The sequence below is a fragment of a genome, unplaced genomic scaffold (assembly GCF_019419815.1).
Source record: "Pyrus x bretschneideri cultivar Hongxiangsu unplaced genomic scaffold, Pyrus_bretschneideri_v1 Contig28, whole genome shotgun sequence".
Lineage (NCBI taxonomy): Eukaryota > Viridiplantae > Streptophyta > Magnoliopsida > Rosales > Rosaceae > Pyrus > Pyrus x bretschneideri.
In genome coordinates this window covers 5,049,685-5,067,773 of record NW_025999590.1, presented here as the reverse complement: position 1 = coordinate 5,067,773, position 18,089 = coordinate 5,049,685, and the positions used below count along the sequence as shown (strand labels likewise).

General features: G+C 37.1%; 3 protein-coding genes across 3 annotated transcripts; 2 read left to right on the top strand and 1 right to left on the bottom strand.

Moving 5' to 3' along the window:
* Positions 1-2,841: 2,841 nt before the first annotated feature.
* LOC125479221 (rac-like GTP-binding protein ARAC5) lies at positions 2,842-5,241 on the top strand. The gene is made up of 7 exons (XM_048588314.1): positions 2,842-3,265; positions 3,651-3,738; positions 3,840-3,949; positions 4,064-4,127; positions 4,526-4,590; positions 4,675-4,740; positions 4,833-5,241. Exons 1-7 carry the CDS (start codon positions 3,167-3,169, stop codon positions 4,929-4,931), a joined length of 591 nt encoding a protein of 196 aa, XP_048444271.1. The 5' UTR covers positions 2,842-3,166; the 3' UTR covers positions 4,932-5,241.
* A 6-nt stretch (positions 5,242-5,247) lies between these two features.
* On the bottom strand, positions 5,248-9,934 carry LOC125479220 (ABC transporter B family member 13-like). Its single transcript, XM_048588313.1, has 9 exons — positions 9,594-9,934; positions 9,437-9,491; positions 9,146-9,321; positions 8,853-9,053; positions 8,508-8,767; positions 8,118-8,431; positions 7,046-8,038; positions 6,703-6,944; positions 5,248-6,584 (listed from the first exon to the last, which is right to left on the bottom strand). The coding sequence occupies exons 1-9, from the start codon at positions 9,870-9,872 to the stop codon at positions 5,364-5,366; spliced, it is 3,741 nt and encodes a 1,246-aa protein (XP_048444270.1). The 5' UTR covers positions 9,873-9,934; the 3' UTR covers positions 5,248-5,363.
* Positions 9,935-14,691: 4,757 nt separating this feature from the next.
* On the top strand, positions 14,692-16,603 carry LOC125479222 (DNA-directed RNA polymerase I subunit RPA12-like). The gene is made up of 6 exons (XM_048588315.1): positions 14,692-14,857; positions 15,113-15,271; positions 15,588-15,628; positions 16,009-16,068; positions 16,169-16,228; positions 16,334-16,603. Exons 2-6 carry the CDS (start codon positions 15,154-15,156, stop codon positions 16,406-16,408), a joined length of 354 nt encoding a protein of 117 aa, XP_048444272.1. The 5' UTR covers positions 14,692-14,857; positions 15,113-15,153; the 3' UTR covers positions 16,409-16,603.
* The last annotated feature ends 1,486 nt before the right edge of the window (positions 16,604-18,089 follow it).

Sequence of the window (18,089 nt, the reverse complement as noted above, 5' to 3'; positions counted from 1 at the left end):
TCATCCCATAATGATTTATTAACTTAATCTTGATTGCTGGAGTTACGTGTACTCTTACAATAGTTACCAAAATCCAAAAGAGAACACAAGATCTATTAGCAAACACAGAGCGATACACGTTGACCGGGATCTCTTTATTTGAATATTTGACGGCCAAGTCATTTTTTAAAAACAAAAATCTTACCCACCTAACCATAAAACCATATTTTTTTTTTTTCTAAATAGGGAATTGCCGCCAAATAAAAGATTTGGTACACCTAATGTGACTAATCTTGGATAAGTCAGAGCTACTGCCTTTCGATATAGAAGGAGGTTTATTTTCTTTGTGAAGATCTTAAGAATTTTTAAATTATCTTAGTTCATTATAAATTTACGGTTAAAAATTATTTTAAATACTTTTATTTAAAAATAAATATAAATAGTGTCTGATAAAAACTGATTGCACGATGTATGATGAACGAACACGAGGATTCCACTCACAATGAGGATCAGGAGAAGATCGACCAGGCTACAGTGCTGCCTATCCACATCACCACCCAACATTGTAAATTCGTGGAAATTGTACCATGACTCAGTGTATGATGTGATTGTTGAATTTACAATCAAGTATTCAGCGAATACGAATTTACCATTCAATAATTTTGTTGTAAATTATGCAGTAGCGGAAGGAGGTCTAAGTTTTTATATAGAAATAGAGCGCAAAGTGTATAAAAAAATTTAATTTATTTATTGAGGTATTTAGTCGAACATTTGGTGATTTGTTGTTGCTCATATTACGTACATGTCAACAGATACCGACATATGTCAAAGCAATCTGACGAGTGATATCGAGAGATTTTGTTGAATGCTCTCGCCGCAACTTACTGAGATATGCTAGCAGACATCACATCAAATACTTGGTAGGCACAAAACGGATCCTTACCAAATATTTGAAAGGTCCTCGAAAAATCTTCACATGTATATTTCTTGAATCTCGAGTAATTCTGAGACTATTTCAATCACAATGTACATCCCCCATTGAAACCATGCACATATGCTACTAAAAATTTTCATAAATTTATAGCCCATGGTTATCATGTACTTTCCATGCATCGTTTTTCCACGGGAGGCCACCATGTTGTAACATTCAAAAGGGGCTTCTTAAGTTCTCAATCTCAATAGAAAGGTCCATAATTTAATCAAAGCTACTAGAAAGTTTAGAACTTTCAAATTAAAAAACCAAAGTGTTCAATAGACATTAACGATGAAGAAGGGTTAGTTATAGTAAAGAGACGAAGAATCCAAGTTTGGAGATAGAGAGCAAATGAGAGAAAAACTTCGGTAAGACGTGAATGAGAGAGGTAAAATCTTTTGTTTGGACATGAAATATGAAAACTTTTTTCACTTGTTAGCTTTGGGATATCGATTGGAGAGGATGAGGCAATGCAAGTCACAACCATGGCAATATCATGTCACTCAGATCATTGGTTTAAGAGCTCGTAAGCACATTTCGTAACAAAAACAATTATAGGGGTGAGTTTTACATATTTGACACCGATATGTTGTCGAATCTTGCCTCAACTAATAAACAGCCTTGTATAGTTTCAAATTTATCCACAAGGGATAAATTAAAAATGTTAGAAAAGAGAGATTAATAGAAAACTCAATGACGGTGTTCGACAAAAAAAAATTTAAAATTATAATTTACTTGTAACTATTGTCCCGTAGTTTAGATTTCAAAATTCAGATTTCATTAAACAATTTGCAATTTTCAAGTCAATTAATCCATCTATTTTATATAAACAATATTTTACTTTAAACTATTGAAAGAGAGATTCAAACTCGACAATGGACAATGTGGATGTCTCCACATATAATTTCAGTTAGTTAACAGTATATTCATCTTAAATTACTCAAACTCACTAGGAATGATTAGATGAACATCTTACGATTGTCAAAATAATGGATAATCAACTAAGCGAATATCTTCCAATGTTTCATTAAAATTTTATGTCATTCCAATAAAGTCTTTGCCAAATATCGATTATTTTTTTATATTTTTGTTAGAATTTGTGTATTTTAAAATCACATGTGTTTTTGATAACCAATACAATAGACGCCAGCTAGACAGTCAACTCTATCATCGAAGAAATAAGGAAATAAACAACGGTTTGACACCAAATATTTTGGGGTGTAAATAGATATAGAGAAGCAAAAAAACCATTAAAAAACAACAATTGCTCATGAAGGTTTCCATAGAAAAACGTCTTTTTTTGACATACAAATTAGAACTACAGATACTTGGGAGCATACTAATGGAATAACGAAATACAGAGAATTAACATAATTTGATCGTAGATCTTAGATTGTCACCTGATCATGAGTAAATTTGTTGAAGCATTTTTCAATGTCCTGAGACATATCCAAATAATTAGATACTTGAAAAAAAAAATTAATTATTTGTGTTATAACACGTGATTACCCGACTTTATTCCCTACATTTGATTAACAAAATTCTCAATTTGTTGATGTTGCAGACACAATGGAAAGTACATTGGAACTTTGTTGTAGGTATCAATTTAAATTTTGAATTGGACCAAAGCAAGATTTTTTTTTTTTTTTTTTTAATTTGAACCAAAAAAAAGGCAAAAAGCAAAAAGTAAAAAGATAAACAGATAAGGGGACATAGGGAGGTGTGCCGGCTGGCAAAAGCTTGGCTTGGCTGGAATTGGATGTCTGAAGCCTAGGGATCAATTAATTTGGGCCGCACAAATTCAATCCAACGGTCTCCATTAATTTATTTTTCTAACCCATCACATAAAACCAACAATTCTGATTTCTTTTATACACTAATTAGCAACCCAGATGATTTGATCTCTAAGTTCCGGACACTAAGGTCCGGAAGAATCCAATTCCGGCTTGGCTAATGGCTGGGTCAGCCAGCAGCTCTTCCACCACAATTTTGACTTTTTGACTCCCCTCGTCCTCCCTCCTTCAAATTTCAATTTCTTCTCCTACACCTGCCACACTCCCACTCCCACACCCTCTTTCCGAATCAGGGTTTCTGCTAGCAAAGACGGCGTCTTGGTGACCTCAGAAGGAAGTAGAAGCGACGGAAAAGGATATTTTCTGGCGGAGATCTGCTGCTTCGATCTCTAGGTGGAAACATTGAAATTTGAAAAGTGAAATGAGCGCCTCCAGGTTCATAAAGTGCGTGACGGTCGGCGACGGCGCCGTCGGCAAAACCTGCATGCTGATTTCCTACACCAGCAACACCTTTCCCACGGTCAGTCCCATTTTCGTAAAATTGCATGCTCGTATGCGTCTGTTCTTGCTTCTTAGTTCTTCCCCGGCAATTTCCCGAATTTTGTCGTATATGCTTATCTGCTAGCATAATCATACACAAAGCTCAAACATTGATTATATTTCACTAAAGTTCAAACCTTGATTTAGTTTGCTGAAGAACAACGTTAATTTTTCCGAAGATGATTCTAAGTATGCTTAATTGTTGTTAAATCTCTGATGCTCCACATTATGATGCATTGGTGTCTGTATTGTGTTTCATTAGCCGAAGAATTCGATTCTTTCGAAGTTGTTATCGTGCTATTTCGTGTAGGTGAACTTGAATTTTTGTATAATTGACTAAGAGTGTAGTTGTAATCGAAAAACAGGACTATGTACCGACTGTTTTCGACAATTTCAGTGCAAATGTTGTTGTCGATGGGAGTACTGTCAACCTGGCTCTATGGGATACGGCTGGTGATTTTACCTCTCACTCCCCTGTTACATATGCGATTTCGTTTCACTTTGTTTTTGTTTTTCCCTGTATTTTGGGAGGTTTAATAACCATTTTCTAACAGGGCAGGAGGATTACAATAGATTAAGACCATTGAGCTATCGAGGGGCAGACGTCTTTATCCTTGCTTTCTCTCTCATAAGCAAGGCCAGCTACGAAAACGTTGCAAAAAAGGTTCCAAATCTTCTTTACAATCCTGTTTACTTTCTTAGTATCTGTGTTTGCAATAATTTCAATACACAATGTTTGGTGTGTGTATGAGTTGTTTGATTTTGTTTTCCGTTTCAGTGGATTCCCGAACTGCGCCATTATGCACCTGGTGTTCCAATAATTCTGGTTGGAACAAAGCTTGGTAAGATCTTTTTCTCAACCCCCTTTGTAATGTATGTTTGTGCTGGTGTCTGATCTAATGCTTTAGTGTCCCGGTAATTTTTGGGACTATTGAGGTATAAACTTCCCATTTCTTCCATGTAGGATCCGAGTCACGGTTCAGTTACTTCTAAATTTCTTTGAGCCTGCATTGAATACTAGCTCTTAGTTTTGATATTATCTTCAATACCGCACTGTTTTAAGATTGATGTTTTGGTTACTTAGTCGTTTAGCAATTATCACTTTTATTCCTGTTATTGAGTCAACATTTCGTATCATTATCTGGATCGTTATTGTTATCACTTGTTATCACTTATTACTACAGAATTTTCTTACTCGTTTGATGAATGAGGTGCTCAATTTTATGATTTTCATTTGCAGATCTTCGGGATGATAAACAATTTTGTATAGACCATTCTGGTGCAGTTCCCATTACTACTGATCAGGTAAGGCTACTGCTTCACCCCTAAACCTAAATAATATCTTTCTAAGTTGGTCTACTGACCTTTGATTTTCTTTTTGGCCTAAAGGGAGAGGAAATGAAGAAACTCATTGGAGCGCCTGCATACATTGAGTGTAGCTCGAAAACACAACAGGTATGAATGCTTTTTTGTCTTCCCTCATGCCAAATTTGTCATATGTCTTCACCCCTCATTGTTGACATGATTCCTTGAAATTTTAATTGCAGAATGTGAAAGCTGTTTTTGATGTGGCCATTAAGGTGGTGCTTCAGCCACCGAAGCAAAAGAAGAAGAGAAAGGGACAGAGGGCTTGCTTCATATTGTGAAGTGACAAGTAGATTTATGAAATGATTTGCTGACTGCCGACCTTTCTTCACCGCTACCTCCTTTGTACTCGAAGTCCTTGCGGAAGCAGCAAACCGTGGTGTATGTATAGTATGTACTGACATTTTAGGGATTCATGTGATAGCTTTAGATGGTTTGTTTAAGACTTATGTTCGTGTATTTAAGTGACAGTTAGCTTTGCTAACACGCGTATTTCTCCGTCTTTCTCGTGTATTGCATCGAACTCTTTCTGGATAATGTCTGTATAACACAGTTCACAATTCAATACCATCTTATACAGAAGTTGCAAAAGAGAAAAGCAGACAATAGTGGTCTTTATTAGTACATCCCTCGAAAGTCGACGTCTTCGATATAAACTATACAGTTTGTAATCGAAAAAATTCATAGGAAGTTTATCATATAATGCCGTTGAATTAATCAATCGCTTGTCTCTTTTGTTGCTGTAGACTAACTAATTGTTTGTAGAGACTACCAGGTCTTCCAATCAGATGCTCGTGGCTTCCCATTTCGGCCACCCTACCATTTTGTAGCAGGGCGATACAGTTAGCATCACGAATAGTTGACAACCGGTGTGCTACCAAGATTGTTGTTCGGCCCTCCATTAGCTTATCAAGAGCCTCTTGGACCAGCTTCTCAGACTCCGTGTCCAATGCACTGGTTGCTTCGTCCAGAAGAAGAATCGACGGATCTTTCAGTATTGCTCTGGCAATTGCCACCCTCTGTTTCTGCCCTCCCGATAACTGCACTCCTTTCTCTCCCACTTGAGTTTTGTACCCTTCAGGCATTCGACTTATGAAACCGTGTGCATTCGCTGCTTTTGCCGCTGTCACTACCTCTACTTCCGATGCTTCCTCGTGCCCATACTTTATGTTCTCATAAATTGTTGTGGAGAACAATGCCGGCTCTTGTTGAACTAGACTTATTCTCTTCCTCAACGATTTCAAGTTCAAGCTTTTGATATCGTATCTATCAATTAGAACCGTACCAGAAACAGGGTCATAAAATCTCATTACCAGTGCAATCACTGTACTCTTCCCAGAACCACTTGGCCCGACTACTGCAAGGCTCTTTCCTGCTGAAACACGTAAATTCAAATGGTCGAAAATGGCGATATCCGGCCTTGCAGGGTACCAGAAACTCACATTCTTGAACTCTATATCTCCCTTGACATTAGCAACAACATTTGATCTGGGATCATTACGATGTATGGCCGTTTCTCGCTTTAGGATACTGAAAATTGGGCCGAGCACTTGCGATCCCTTCATAATTTCTGGCGTGAGAGCTAGGGTTTCTGCTATACTCAGTGACGTGACTATTAGGACCATAAAGGACTTGATGATGTCTCCGAAATTCGAGTCTTTATCCTTGATTAGTACTGATGCATACCAAAGGCCAAGCGCATAAGAACAGAACGCGAAAAACTGCGATAAACCGTAGCAGAAACCTGATATGTGGCCTCTTAGAACTGCTTGCTTGTTTGGCTTGTTTAGTTCCAAGGAAAACTGGAGTGATATCCGTTCTTCGCAACCAAATGCAGCAACAGTACGTATGTTGGCAATTGCTTCGCGTGCCACGGATGTTGCTTTTGAGTAGGCAAGGTTGTAGTCCCCTCCGAATCCCTTCAGAAACAGTTGCTGCGCATACAGATCAAGAAAACCAAACATATGTTGGATTCAGGATAAAAACAATTGAAACATAAACAATACTACAATATGCAGCTCTTAACAATGTCGTGGTTGTTTTTATTCTGACCTCAGTTATGGAAGCTCCGATAAGTAGAGGAAGGGAGGCACTCACGACAGCTGCAATACGCCAACTTAAGGTGAAGGCAATAGCGAAAGCAGTCACCGTGAGTGCAAGATTCTGCACGATTGTTGATAGACGGTCAGCTAGAGCGCTTCGCACTAATGTTGCATTTGCTGCTAAAGTTGAAGTCAGTGCTCCAGTGTTATTCTCATCCAAATCAAACCAACCAACTTCGTTTGAAAGGATAGCTGCAGTCGAAACAAGAATGAGTTCTCAGATTTGATTGATTTTGTAATGTGCATTACATGAGAAATGAAAACATGAATTGATCTTTGAGGTCGAGAAGAACCTTTGAACATTAATAAGCGTACGCGAGTTGTGAGCCGCTCCCCCATCAATGTATAAAAGTAGTGCTGCAGGAGATATATTGGGACAGTAAGAGCAGCCAAGCCAACAAATATGAGAGCTATCCTATCAACATCATGTTTGATTTGAGAGCCACTAGGACCGTAAAACGCTGTCAAGATGTGAGTTATTCCAAGGGCGAAAAGAGGAGCTTCCATGCCGGCCAGAACTGCACCAACTGACCCGAGAATCGCATAAGGCCACTCGGGCGCATTTAGTTTCACTAATTCCCACACTGATGCAGTAGGAGCAGAGCTGTTTTGATCAGTTGGCTTCTGCTGTTTTGTTGTGGTTGCCTTGTCCTCCTGCGGATAGTTACTCGTGGTATCGCGAAAGCTGGATTCTCTCGAAGAATGTCCAGATACTAAGCCAGAATCTTTAACATGTTCCAGTACCTGCAAGCTCACCAGATTTGCATACTCCCCTTTCTTGGACATCAAGTCTGAATGGTTGCCACTCTCAGAAACCTGACCGTTCTTCAAGACAATGATTGTGTCCACATCCCGGATAGTGGACAACCGATGAGCAACGATGACTGTAGTTCGATGCAACATGATTTTCTCTAGTGCCTGCTGAACGATAAGTTCTGATTCTGCATCAAGAGCGCTTGTGGCCTCATCTAAAAGTAGTATTTTTGGGTTTCGCAGCACTGCTCTTGCAATAGCTATTCGCTGCTTTTGCCCTCCGGAAAGCTGAGTTCCTCCTTCTCCTGCCTGAGTGTTGTAGCCATCAGGCAATCCTTCAATGAAAGAATGTGCATTTGCAGCTTTAGCAGCTTCCATGATCTGATCCATGTCTGCGTCTTCTTTACCGTACAAAATGTTGCCGGCTATAGTAGTCGCAAACAATGCCGGTTCTTGACTTACCAATCCCATCTGTTCTCGTAACCATTTCAGTTGGAGAGTTCCGAGTTCATGTCCATCCAACAGTATTTTACCTGACAAAAAGTGGTTTATGGTTTTGACCTCAAAACAAAAAACGAAATGGTTATTAAACAGACCCGAAATAATATATACCTGAAACGGGGTTGTAGAATCGCTGAATCATGGATATAACAGTGCTCTTTCCTGAACCACTAGGGCCAACAACTGCAAATGTCTTGCCAGCTCCAATCGAAAAGCTCAAATTCTCAAACACCATGTTTGGTCGTGATGAATAGGCGAAACCAACGTCACAGAAGTCAATCTGCCCAGATACTTTCGGCAACACTATTCCATTGTCCGATGCCTTAGAGGAATTGGAATCCGAATCAATCATCGTCATGATATTACCAGCAGCAGCTCTACCTTTCGCAATTGCAGCAAGGCTTGGAGCAGCTTGGCCGAGAGCACTACACAAGAAAAAGGTCTGCTTTTAATCACGAAACGGGAAATAGTAAATGCGCACATAATTTGGAGTGGACTTACAATCCACTGAAGATGACATTGAGGATAGTTGTGAATGCTTTCCCTCCGTTCGTGTCGTGATGCCTTACAAGTATGCCGGCGTACCACAGAAGCAATGCCCAAGCGCAAAACAACAGCCCGTAAGTAAACCCTACGCCAACTCCCTTCGCAACCCCGCTCTTCTTTCCCAGCTTGAGGGCCTTGTTCAGTGAGGTTGAGTATGCTTCAATGGCTCTGTCCTCTCCCCCGAATGAGTACACAGTACGAATCTGCGAAATAACCTGGTATATGCAAAATGTGAGACCAAAATAGGCTACATTAGCGGCAAGATTTGTAAGATAACGAGAACTGCCGAGAACAGTGTACCTCTTCAGCAACCTTGCCGGCTTCTGCATAAGCAGCCTCACCCTTTTCGGATAAGGTAGACATGATTATAGTATAAGCTCCACCTGCAATAGCTATGAACGGAACCACAGCCAAGGTCAGAAGCGTAAGCTGCCATACTGATGTAAACCCAATGACAAATCCAATAAGGAACTGCGAAAGGTAGCGCAATGCATGGCCGGTCTGCATTCAGAAGATACAAGGACCAATGTTAAATTACGTTACTCTAAGTACCATCTTCGAGAGATTTCACAACGGATTTGGTTGCGGATTACCTTGTCACCTATTGCATCTTGCACTAGAATTGCATCACTTGAAATGTGGAAAATAATGTTAGTGTCTCTGGCTTCAGTGTCGAAAAAATTTATGTCCTTGTTTAGAACTGACTGGAGATATTTCATTCGCAAACGCGCTGTCTGCCTCTCCCCCGTTCGTGTCCAGAATGCTACACCTGAAAATTAAAGCGTCAACAAGGATAGTCATACTTAATCAACTTGGCTACGCTCATGTCTGCTACTACTGATGTTCGTATAACTAATTCGAGAATTGAAGTTTACGAAACGTACCAATCCATGCTGATGCGAAGAGAACGAGTCCAAGATATACCAAGTACAAAGCATACTGCAAATGAAAGAAAAGGGTAACCTCACATACATATCTCGAAACTGAACATCATCGCACAAAAAGGATTGCAAAAACCTAGTCTGAAACGTTTGATCTTACCTCGGAAACCCGGGCAGACTGTTGCTGCGGATTCTTTGCCAGATGCCCTAACGAATCGATCATACGACCAAAAACAACAAAGAACACAGGAAGCACACCACCATGGATACACGCCCCAACACTTCCCAAAAACATTAACAAATAGTCCGCCTTATCAGCAGCAGCGAAAAGTCCGATGAGCGACACGCTGCGCTGCTTGCTCGGGTTCGTTTGTTTGTCCATTTTCGGAAGCGAGTTTCCGTCCGAAAACTTGTCGGAGGAAAGCTCTACTTCCTCCATTCTTGAATGCCAACAGACAAAGTGAAGTTTGCAGATAGCAAAAAGGGAGAGAAGTGTTTATTTCCCGCCAATTAATGCAGAAGCTGTATAACTAGTTGGCGTCTCAACAAACAAATCGGCTCTCTAACTGCATTTTCTCGGAAACTTTATTGCCGTGTTTGTAGCTTTTAATTTGAGTCGTTGGATAAAGAAAGCAACTAATTCAATAAATAAAAAGATTTAGTTACTTGGGGTCCAAGTTAAGGACAAAAGGAAGGAAAAGTATAAATTTAAATCATAGTAGAGTGGTGGTTGCACTTGAATTCTCATGGATTTGAGCAGCAGGAGTCGGATATGAATCACATCATCTTTCTACATTAATATGTGGAACTCGTTTATATAACGATGACATTCACAACTCCACATATTTAGTTTGAGAATTTTTTATTTTTAGTTTTTAAGCAAGTTATCACTTCTCAAATTTTAGATTCTGGATTTCGGATACTCGTTTGGGTTTAGGACTCTTTAAAAAATGAAGTCAAAATCAACTTAAAAAATAGTTGGGGTGTGCTATTCACACGCAATTTTTTACTTCTCACACCTCCCTTTTTAATTTATGTCATTTCATTTTCTTCAATTTATCCGAACCGACGGTCGAAAATTAAAAAGGTGTGAAAAAGGTAAAAAATGATGTGTGTATATCATACCCTAACATAGTTTATTTCTTAAAAACATCAAAAGTGTTTTTTAGAGTTGATGAAGTCAAAACCACACATTTCTCTCTCGTCTCTCTTTCTTTTTCATACTCTCACTTTCGCCCTTTTAGAAGTTCCCACTCCACCAAGGAGTTGTTGTAGCTGAGTTTTTGTCCCTCTTATTTCTTTTTCATACTCTTTCTCTCTCCCCACTTTCTCCCTTTTAGAAGTTCCCACTCCACCAAGGAGTTGTTGTAGCTGATATTTTTTTTTTCTCTTTAAAAACAATTAGAAATCTCATACAACAATAAAGCCTTTTATCATTATGTGAGGTTGGCTGTATGAATCCTAGAACACGATTACGCTCGGTTCTGTGTCACGTCTTTCATTATAACCAAGTATTCCAAGTATTTTCTTAGAGTCTCTTCCAAAGTCTTCATTGGTCTTCATCTACCCCTTCGGCCCATAATCTCTGTCTCGTAATCGCATCTTCTAACCGGAGCGTCAGTAGGCTTTCGTTTCACATGTCCAAATCACCGTAACCGATTTTCTCTCATCTTTCCTTCAATTTCGGCTACTTCTACTTTACCTTGAATATCCTCATTTCTAATATTATCCTTTCTTGTGTGTCCACACATCCAACAAAGTATTTTTATCTCCACTACACTCATTTTATGTATGTGTTGATGCTTCATTGCCCAACATTCCATGCCATAAAGCATTGCTAGCCTTATTGTCATCCTATAAAATTTTCCATTGAGCTTTAGTAATATATGACGGTCGGACAACACACCCGATGCACTCTTCCACTTCATTCATCCAACTTGTATTCTATAGTTGAGGTCTTCATCCAACTCTCCCTTCTTTTGCAAGATAGATCCTAGGTAGCAAAAGCAATCGCTCTTTGGTATTTCTTGATCTCTAATCCTCACCCCTAACTCATTTGAACCTCTGTTCGCACTAAACTTGCACTCCATATACTCTATCTTTGACCTACTTAGGCGAAGACCTTTAGATTCTAACACTTCATATACTCTGTCTGTCAATTATAAATCTCATACCAACAAAATTTAAGTTTAAAAAAAAAAAAAAATATTTAAGCGAGACTCTTAAGAAATGTTTTGAGGAATAATAAAAAGAGAGTTTTAATGAAAATGACTTAGACCAAGACTATTTTAATAAAAAACCACCCAATAGTTTTCTTTAACCAAAAGCACCTCAAAACTAATCATAAGAACATAGGCCTCCAATTCTACATGGGCTGGATACATAGCCCAACAGGAACAAAAATAAGTTTCCAAAATTATCCCTACATAAAGAAAACTTAGACTTTAGTGCAGGTTTTTTAAAGAGTGGGATCCCCATTTTAGCCACAAAATGGGGATGATGCACTCAACCATCGATGAGATCGTGCGGCTGGATTTAACGTGCCCATATTTTTTTCCTTTCAACGGGAGAAAGAATGGCTAAATAACAAGAGAGATTTTTCAATATGACCGGAACACAAGGTGGTATGCCACGTGTCATTATACAAATGGTGGGATATGTGTGTTAAAAAGTTAATAACTTAAAAAATACAATTTTTCACCACTTATATAAAAACACGTGGTATACCATCCGTGTTCCGGTCACAATGAAAAATTTCTGGAAGAACAAGGAGGCGCAGGTTTGAAACCTTTCATTTTTTGGGTTTTTCTTCCTTCATTCTTGGTGCATATATCAGTCTTTGAATTTCCTTGTCCAGATTAGATTCAGATTTGGAGAATAACCATACTTTGAAAAGAAAAAAAATCCCAAATTATTGAATCCAATCTTCAAAACTAGAATTAAAAAGAAACGAACAGGAAAAGAGCTGTGCAATTGAATCAAAGAGGAGAACATTCAAACTGAATCCATTTTCCATGGAACTGGAAAAAACCAAAAAGCCCAATTCCTTGCATCCATTTCTTCATAAAACTAGAAAGGAAAATAAATCTCTACCGTTAATAAACCAGCACCTAACTACCATCCACCTTCTTCAATTACAAAATTTGGAAAAGAAAAAAAAAATAGAAAAAGCAGATGAGAAAGAGAGATAAAAGTGACTTCAACATGGCTTTCAACATTCATTTTTTATGTGTCATCATCCATTGCTTTGAACCTTTCATTTCTAAGAAAGTTGTCAGTGAATATTGGAAGTTAATTTAATTAATTAACACTATTATTAATTTGAAGTGTAAACATAAAAACAACTACTAATCGTTTTGGAATCCGCAAATGAAACTCGTCGCGTGCTACAAATTTTGAAATGGTAGGAATAACTTGGAATGTAATTTTGCGATAGTTTTAGAAATAGTCTGCGTTATTTTGATTCAATTTCAAAAATAGTATTGGTTGCTTTATTGTATTTTTAAAAATAGTGTTTACTTTCTTCCCTTCTAGAAATAGTGTGTGTTATATTTTGTTGTATTTCTAAGAATAGTGTAAGTTATTTTAGTTCAGTTTCAGAAACAGTGTGGGTTATTTTGGTTCAGTTTCAGAAATAGTGTTGGTTATTTTTTCTAGTTCCAAAAATAGTATGGGTTATTTTGGTTTAGTTTCATAAATAGTATGGGTTATTTTGGTTATGTTTCATAAATAGTGTGGATTATTTTGCTGTAGTTTCAAAAATAATGTGAGTTATTTTGCAGTAGTTCGAGAAATATTGTGAGTCATATTGGTTCAATTTTAGAAATAGTGTGAGTTATTTTGTTCCAAACCAGAAATACTGTGAGTTATTTTGGTTTTGTTCCATAAATAGTGTGGATTATTTTGTTGTCGTTTCATAAATAATATAGGTTATTTGCAGTAGTTCCAAAAATAGTGTAAGTTATTTTAGTTTTATTTTGAGAAGTTCCATAAATAATACAAGATTACCTCCATCAAATCACAAACAAGAATATGTAATCACACTTTTCGACTCATGTTCAACAAGTACTTTATAAATATTCAATTTTATTTGTTTTTATTTTTTAATTTTGTATTGGAGCAAAGACATGAGAACCCCATTTGAAATGGTGACTTCTCTCCGTGAGAACCGACTTGGGATGTTCCGGTCTAAATTTATCATTGAGTAGGTTTGTGTTGGGCTCTTGCTTTTAGCCCCGTTTTTCAACCAAAAAAAATGGTGACTTCTCTCTTGCTCTCTCTCTCTCAACCTCTGTGTGCCAAAATCTAAGTTAAATGCTTAATTAAATTCTACACTTTTATTCAGTTTGACAAGCTTCTAAATTCTACTACTAATTGTACATTTTAAAATGAGAATTGCTAAACAGACTCGTCATCCAAGTAAGTCTCATGGAAATCATTATACACGTCCTCTATCTTAATAATATAAGCAAAACAAGCCCACCACAAAACAAATAAATAAAGGTATAGTAAAATAAGTGTAGTAATTATGCTTCCTTCACCTTCCCAACCATTTTTTTCCCTTTTTTTTAACATCTCTGGCTGCAAGCCATATCACCCCTACACTGCATCACCATTAAAATCAGCATGAACAACCAAAATTAAACCTTGGATCCCAAAACTTGAAATTAAACTAGCAGGAATCACACCCAAATGTAATTTTGAAAAGTTAGAACCCACCATGAAATCACACTTAGAATAATCCCAGTTTAATTCATGGGTGTGATTCACCGCCGTACCACACCACCGCCTCATCGCATCAGCATTAAAATTACCGTCACACCCAAAACTTGGATCCCACCATGCTCTCATGCTTCGTCTTTGTCGTCTTCTCTTCGTCTTCGATTTACCATCATCTCTCAAACCGAAGGCGGTCTAGTTTTCTTTGACAAGACTAAACTAATAGAACCCAAAAAGGTTAGGGGCAAAACCGAGTAATTAGTATGTTATTATAGTTGGGCTATTTTAATTGGACTTGTTTAATATTGGGCTTTGTACTAACTATTAAATAAAATTATTACATGACTTTTGATTAAAACTCAAAATTTTCATACTATTTTCATTAATTTTTCTTAATAAAAATTATATAGGATATCAAATAGGTCATAATTGTCGCCCCTAAAAATATCCAACAAAAAGTGAATATAAAAGAAGCCGAAGGGGCCGTAAATATAGATAGTTTTGGGCCTTCAGTAACTAATTCCAACCTATAAACAAAGCCTGCTACAGCCCAAATTTTTATAAATGAATAAAGATATTTAGGGTTTAAGATTTAGCAGACGGTGGGTTTTGGGTGTTCAGGTTCAGCTTGATTCCGCTTACAAGTTGGGAATTAGGGTTTTATCACGGAATTTCCATCGCCGACTCCCCTCACGACTATTGCTTGTATGTTTTTTTTCTTAATTTTAAGTTCAATTTCTTCTTTCACTGTTTAATTTTAATGCTTCGGTGTTTTCAGTAGCTGCTTCTAGTTTGATTTGTTGAATTCGCTGTTGGGTTTGTATTAATATGAATTAAGATGCCAATTTGATTTTTTTTGGACAAAATTAAGTTGCCCGGTAACTGTTTGATGAAATGCTCAACTGAACTAGTGGCATATTTTGGGTTTGACTTTGCTAATGGTTAAAGCTCTAACTGCAGGTGCAACAACGATATCTAACGGTGCGTCCGAGAAGCATTTCATGGCATATTCCCAAGGTCGCAATTTCTTGTTCTGCGACTTGTGTGGGAGTATGCTAAATTTGAATTCAACTAAGTTTGCTCAATGCCCTTTGTGCAAGTTAAAGCGAAATGTGAAAGGTACAGCAAACTTAAGCTTTCGGCCATTCGTGTTAACTTTTGCATCTTTAATCGGTTTTCTAGTTTCAAAATTTGTTTCAGATGAATCCATGCTGTATTTTAGTTTTATATGCTCGATTTCGAAAAGAGCTTACATTTGGAAGTGTTTCATATTCTAACTGCTATAGAATTTAAATCATGCCATGTCTCGGGCTTTATATTTTTCTGTGACATAGATACGTAATATTTTTGTAGGTTCATAAATCCCTATAAATGTAACTTAATATTTCCTTTACTTAGTTTTGTAAATTCCTAATGTGATTTCGACTGTCTTCAGAGATATCCGGAAGAGAAATATCTTACAAAGTCACTGCTGAGGTATGCTCAAAACTATCTTGCTGATGCCTGTCATATATATGTAGATTGTAGGCTATTTATATAGATTCTATGTGTGGATAATCATTCCAGTTTTCGTCTGTGTGTGCTTCTGTGTACACTAAAACATGAACTGTGATGTTGTCGGACAGTTTTTTCTTTTCTCTCATATTTTCTCATGCCCATCTCACACATTTAGGAATGTGGAAGGGCTTAGCTTCACTTAGATATGAAAATAGACGCAAGCAGTGAGTTTAGTTAAAGATTACACTCAAATGTTGGATCTGATTGTTGTATCTGAACTGATATCAATAACATCGAACTTTATATCTCTTTCGGCATCACAGCACCAAGTTATTACTCTATGTGTGTTCTTGTTGCAGGATATTAGAAGAGATCTAGGCATATCAATAATTCCTGAAGAGAAGGTGCAATTGCAAAAGGTAGATGTGCTTTTTGGTTTTCAAATAAAGCTGTGGTTTTTGTTTGGGAATGTGCTTTCAATCTCCCATTTTTCTTATGCTACTTTTTTCTCGTAAACAGACAGATGCTAAAGCATGTGAAAAATGCGGCCACAACGAGCATACATATTACTCCCGACAGGTATGCTAGAATCGCTCAATCATCTAAGTATCTGTTCTTCTTCTTTTTGGAGTCATCTAATTATCTTTTATGTTGCCTTGTCTTCTTTCATTAATACGTATCCAGATGAGATCGGCAGATGAAGGGGCAACTACTTTCTATGTGTGCACCAATTGCCAGCACCAGTTTACTGAGAATTGATGCGTTGGAGGTTGTAAGAGATTATGGGATCACAGTGTGTGCCTTGATAGTTGACATGTTCCTAACAAATCTAAGATTTATGCCTTGTATTGAGTGTATATTTAAGATTTATCAACTGTGCGATCAAAGTTTTGTCATACCGAACCAGATTTGTCAGCTATAAGATTTATGCCTTGTATTGGCTGTTATGTTGTAGGCATTGTTTAAAATTTCTTCGATACGATTAGTATTTCCAGAGAAATTCAAAAATCAAACAAAGATATAGAAATGGAGAGTGAAGTCTAAACATTACCTCATATCGGAGAAAATTATAAGTTTAGGCTAAAATCAACATATGTCATTGGTATTTCCGGACACATCTATTAAATATTGGAGAAATTCTTATATTTCATTCAAACCAATATTTGACAATCCCTAAAGTTTTATTTAAATTTCCATCATGTCCACCGAAAGTAACCAATATCGATATCGATATTCCATATGTTCGTTGATATTTTCACAAATTTGCATATCGATACTTGCACAAATACTGATATTTAAACACTGGTTATAGATAGAGTCAGAAATCTTTATATAGTTCTCTTTAGCATCAAATGTGAATGCAAATTACAAATGGTCCAATATCCTAGTAGGTAGGATATTGCTTTCTACCCATGCATCTCTGGTTCGAAACTTTTCCTCCTCAAATTATTGTAATAGATCCGAACCCTTCCCCTACCCGTTAATAATAGCAATTTCGAAAAAAAAAATTAAAAAAAAAAAAAAAAAAACAAAGAGAGTGAATGCAAATTCGTTACCTTATGTGGTTTTGCTTCCGCTGATTTTTTTTTTTTTTTAAACAAACGATATTACCTGCATTAAGGGGTTGGGGAAGTAGATTAAGCCTCATAATAGACTAGTAATAATGTAGTTCAAATTCTTCTTTGGGAATAATCAAAATAAATATAACTTGTTTGGATATGAGAATAGATTAAGCCAGGTGGTGGAAGTTTTGTTATCCCCAGTACTCCACATGTATGTGCTGTAAGAGTTTTTGTAACGATCGGAATCAAATCTCAAGTGGATCAAAACTACATATCGATGATATATTATTCAAATATTGATTGATCTAACATTTAAAGATTGACAACATAGAAAATAGATGTCGTACTCAAAAACTAATCATTTTGTTAGATTAGATTTTATTATTTTAGTTTATGGTTTTCGGCAAAGATTGGTATGGTTTCCGTTTGATAATTTTGGTTACGATGAAGTAAACGAAGAGAAGGAAAAATTGGTTGGTTTTGGGGCGTATGTGGCATGTGACGGATTTGGTTGCTGCTACTAAGATTTGCTATTGACCACCACAATTATTAATGGAGCGCTTGAATTGGTGACCACTCGAGTGATATTGAGTATCTAGTTATAAATTGATCGTTTGTCACAATCTGATGTTTGACTGTTGGTTGTTGGAATTGCTTGTTTGCTCGCTCGCTTGAATTGCTTGCTCGCTTGAATCGCTCGCTCACTTGAATAACTCACCTTCCTTGTCTTGTTCGTCTAACAGAGCGTATCTTGTCGCGTCCGCCTATTAGAGCTTGTATCCACATCTAATTGTTGGAAAACACATGTCCTATACCACCACAGAGTTTGATGAAGGTGTTGGAAATTAGTTTTATTATTATTTATGGTTTTCTTGTGG

Coding starts and splice junctions, on each gene's coding strand:
- LOC125479222 (XM_048588315.1), top strand. CDS start 15,154: ATGGCATATTCCCAAGGTCGCAATTTCTTGTTCTGCGACTTGTGTGGG. Junction 15,272..15,587: donor GTTAAAGCGAAATGTGAAAG/GTACAGCAAACT, acceptor GACTGTCTTCAG/AGATATCCGGAAGAGAAATA. Junction 15,629..16,008: donor CTTACAAAGTCACTGCTGAG/GTATGCTCAAAA, acceptor TTCTTGTTGCAG/GATATTAGAAGAGATCTAGG.
- LOC125479221 (XM_048588314.1), top strand. CDS start 3,167: ATGAGCGCCTCCAGGTTCATAAAGTGCGTGACGGTCGGCGACGGCGCC. Junction 3,266..3,650: donor CCAGCAACACCTTTCCCACG/GTCAGTCCCATT, acceptor ATCGAAAAACAG/GACTATGTACCGACTGTTTT. Junction 4,741..4,832: donor GTAGCTCGAAAACACAACAG/GTATGAATGCTT, acceptor TTTTAATTGCAG/AATGTGAAAGCTGTTTTTGA.
- LOC125479220 (XM_048588313.1), bottom strand. CDS start 9,872: ATGGAGGAAGTAGAGCTTTCCTCCGACAAGTTTTCGGACGGAAACTCG. Junction 9,492..9,593: donor AGTCTGCCCGGGTTTCCGAG/GTAAGATCAAAC, acceptor TTTCATTTGCAG/TATGCTTTGTACTTGGTATA. Junction 9,054..9,145: donor AAGATGCAATAGGTGACAAG/GTAATCCGCAAC, acceptor TTCTGAATGCAG/ACCGGCCATGCATTGCGCTA.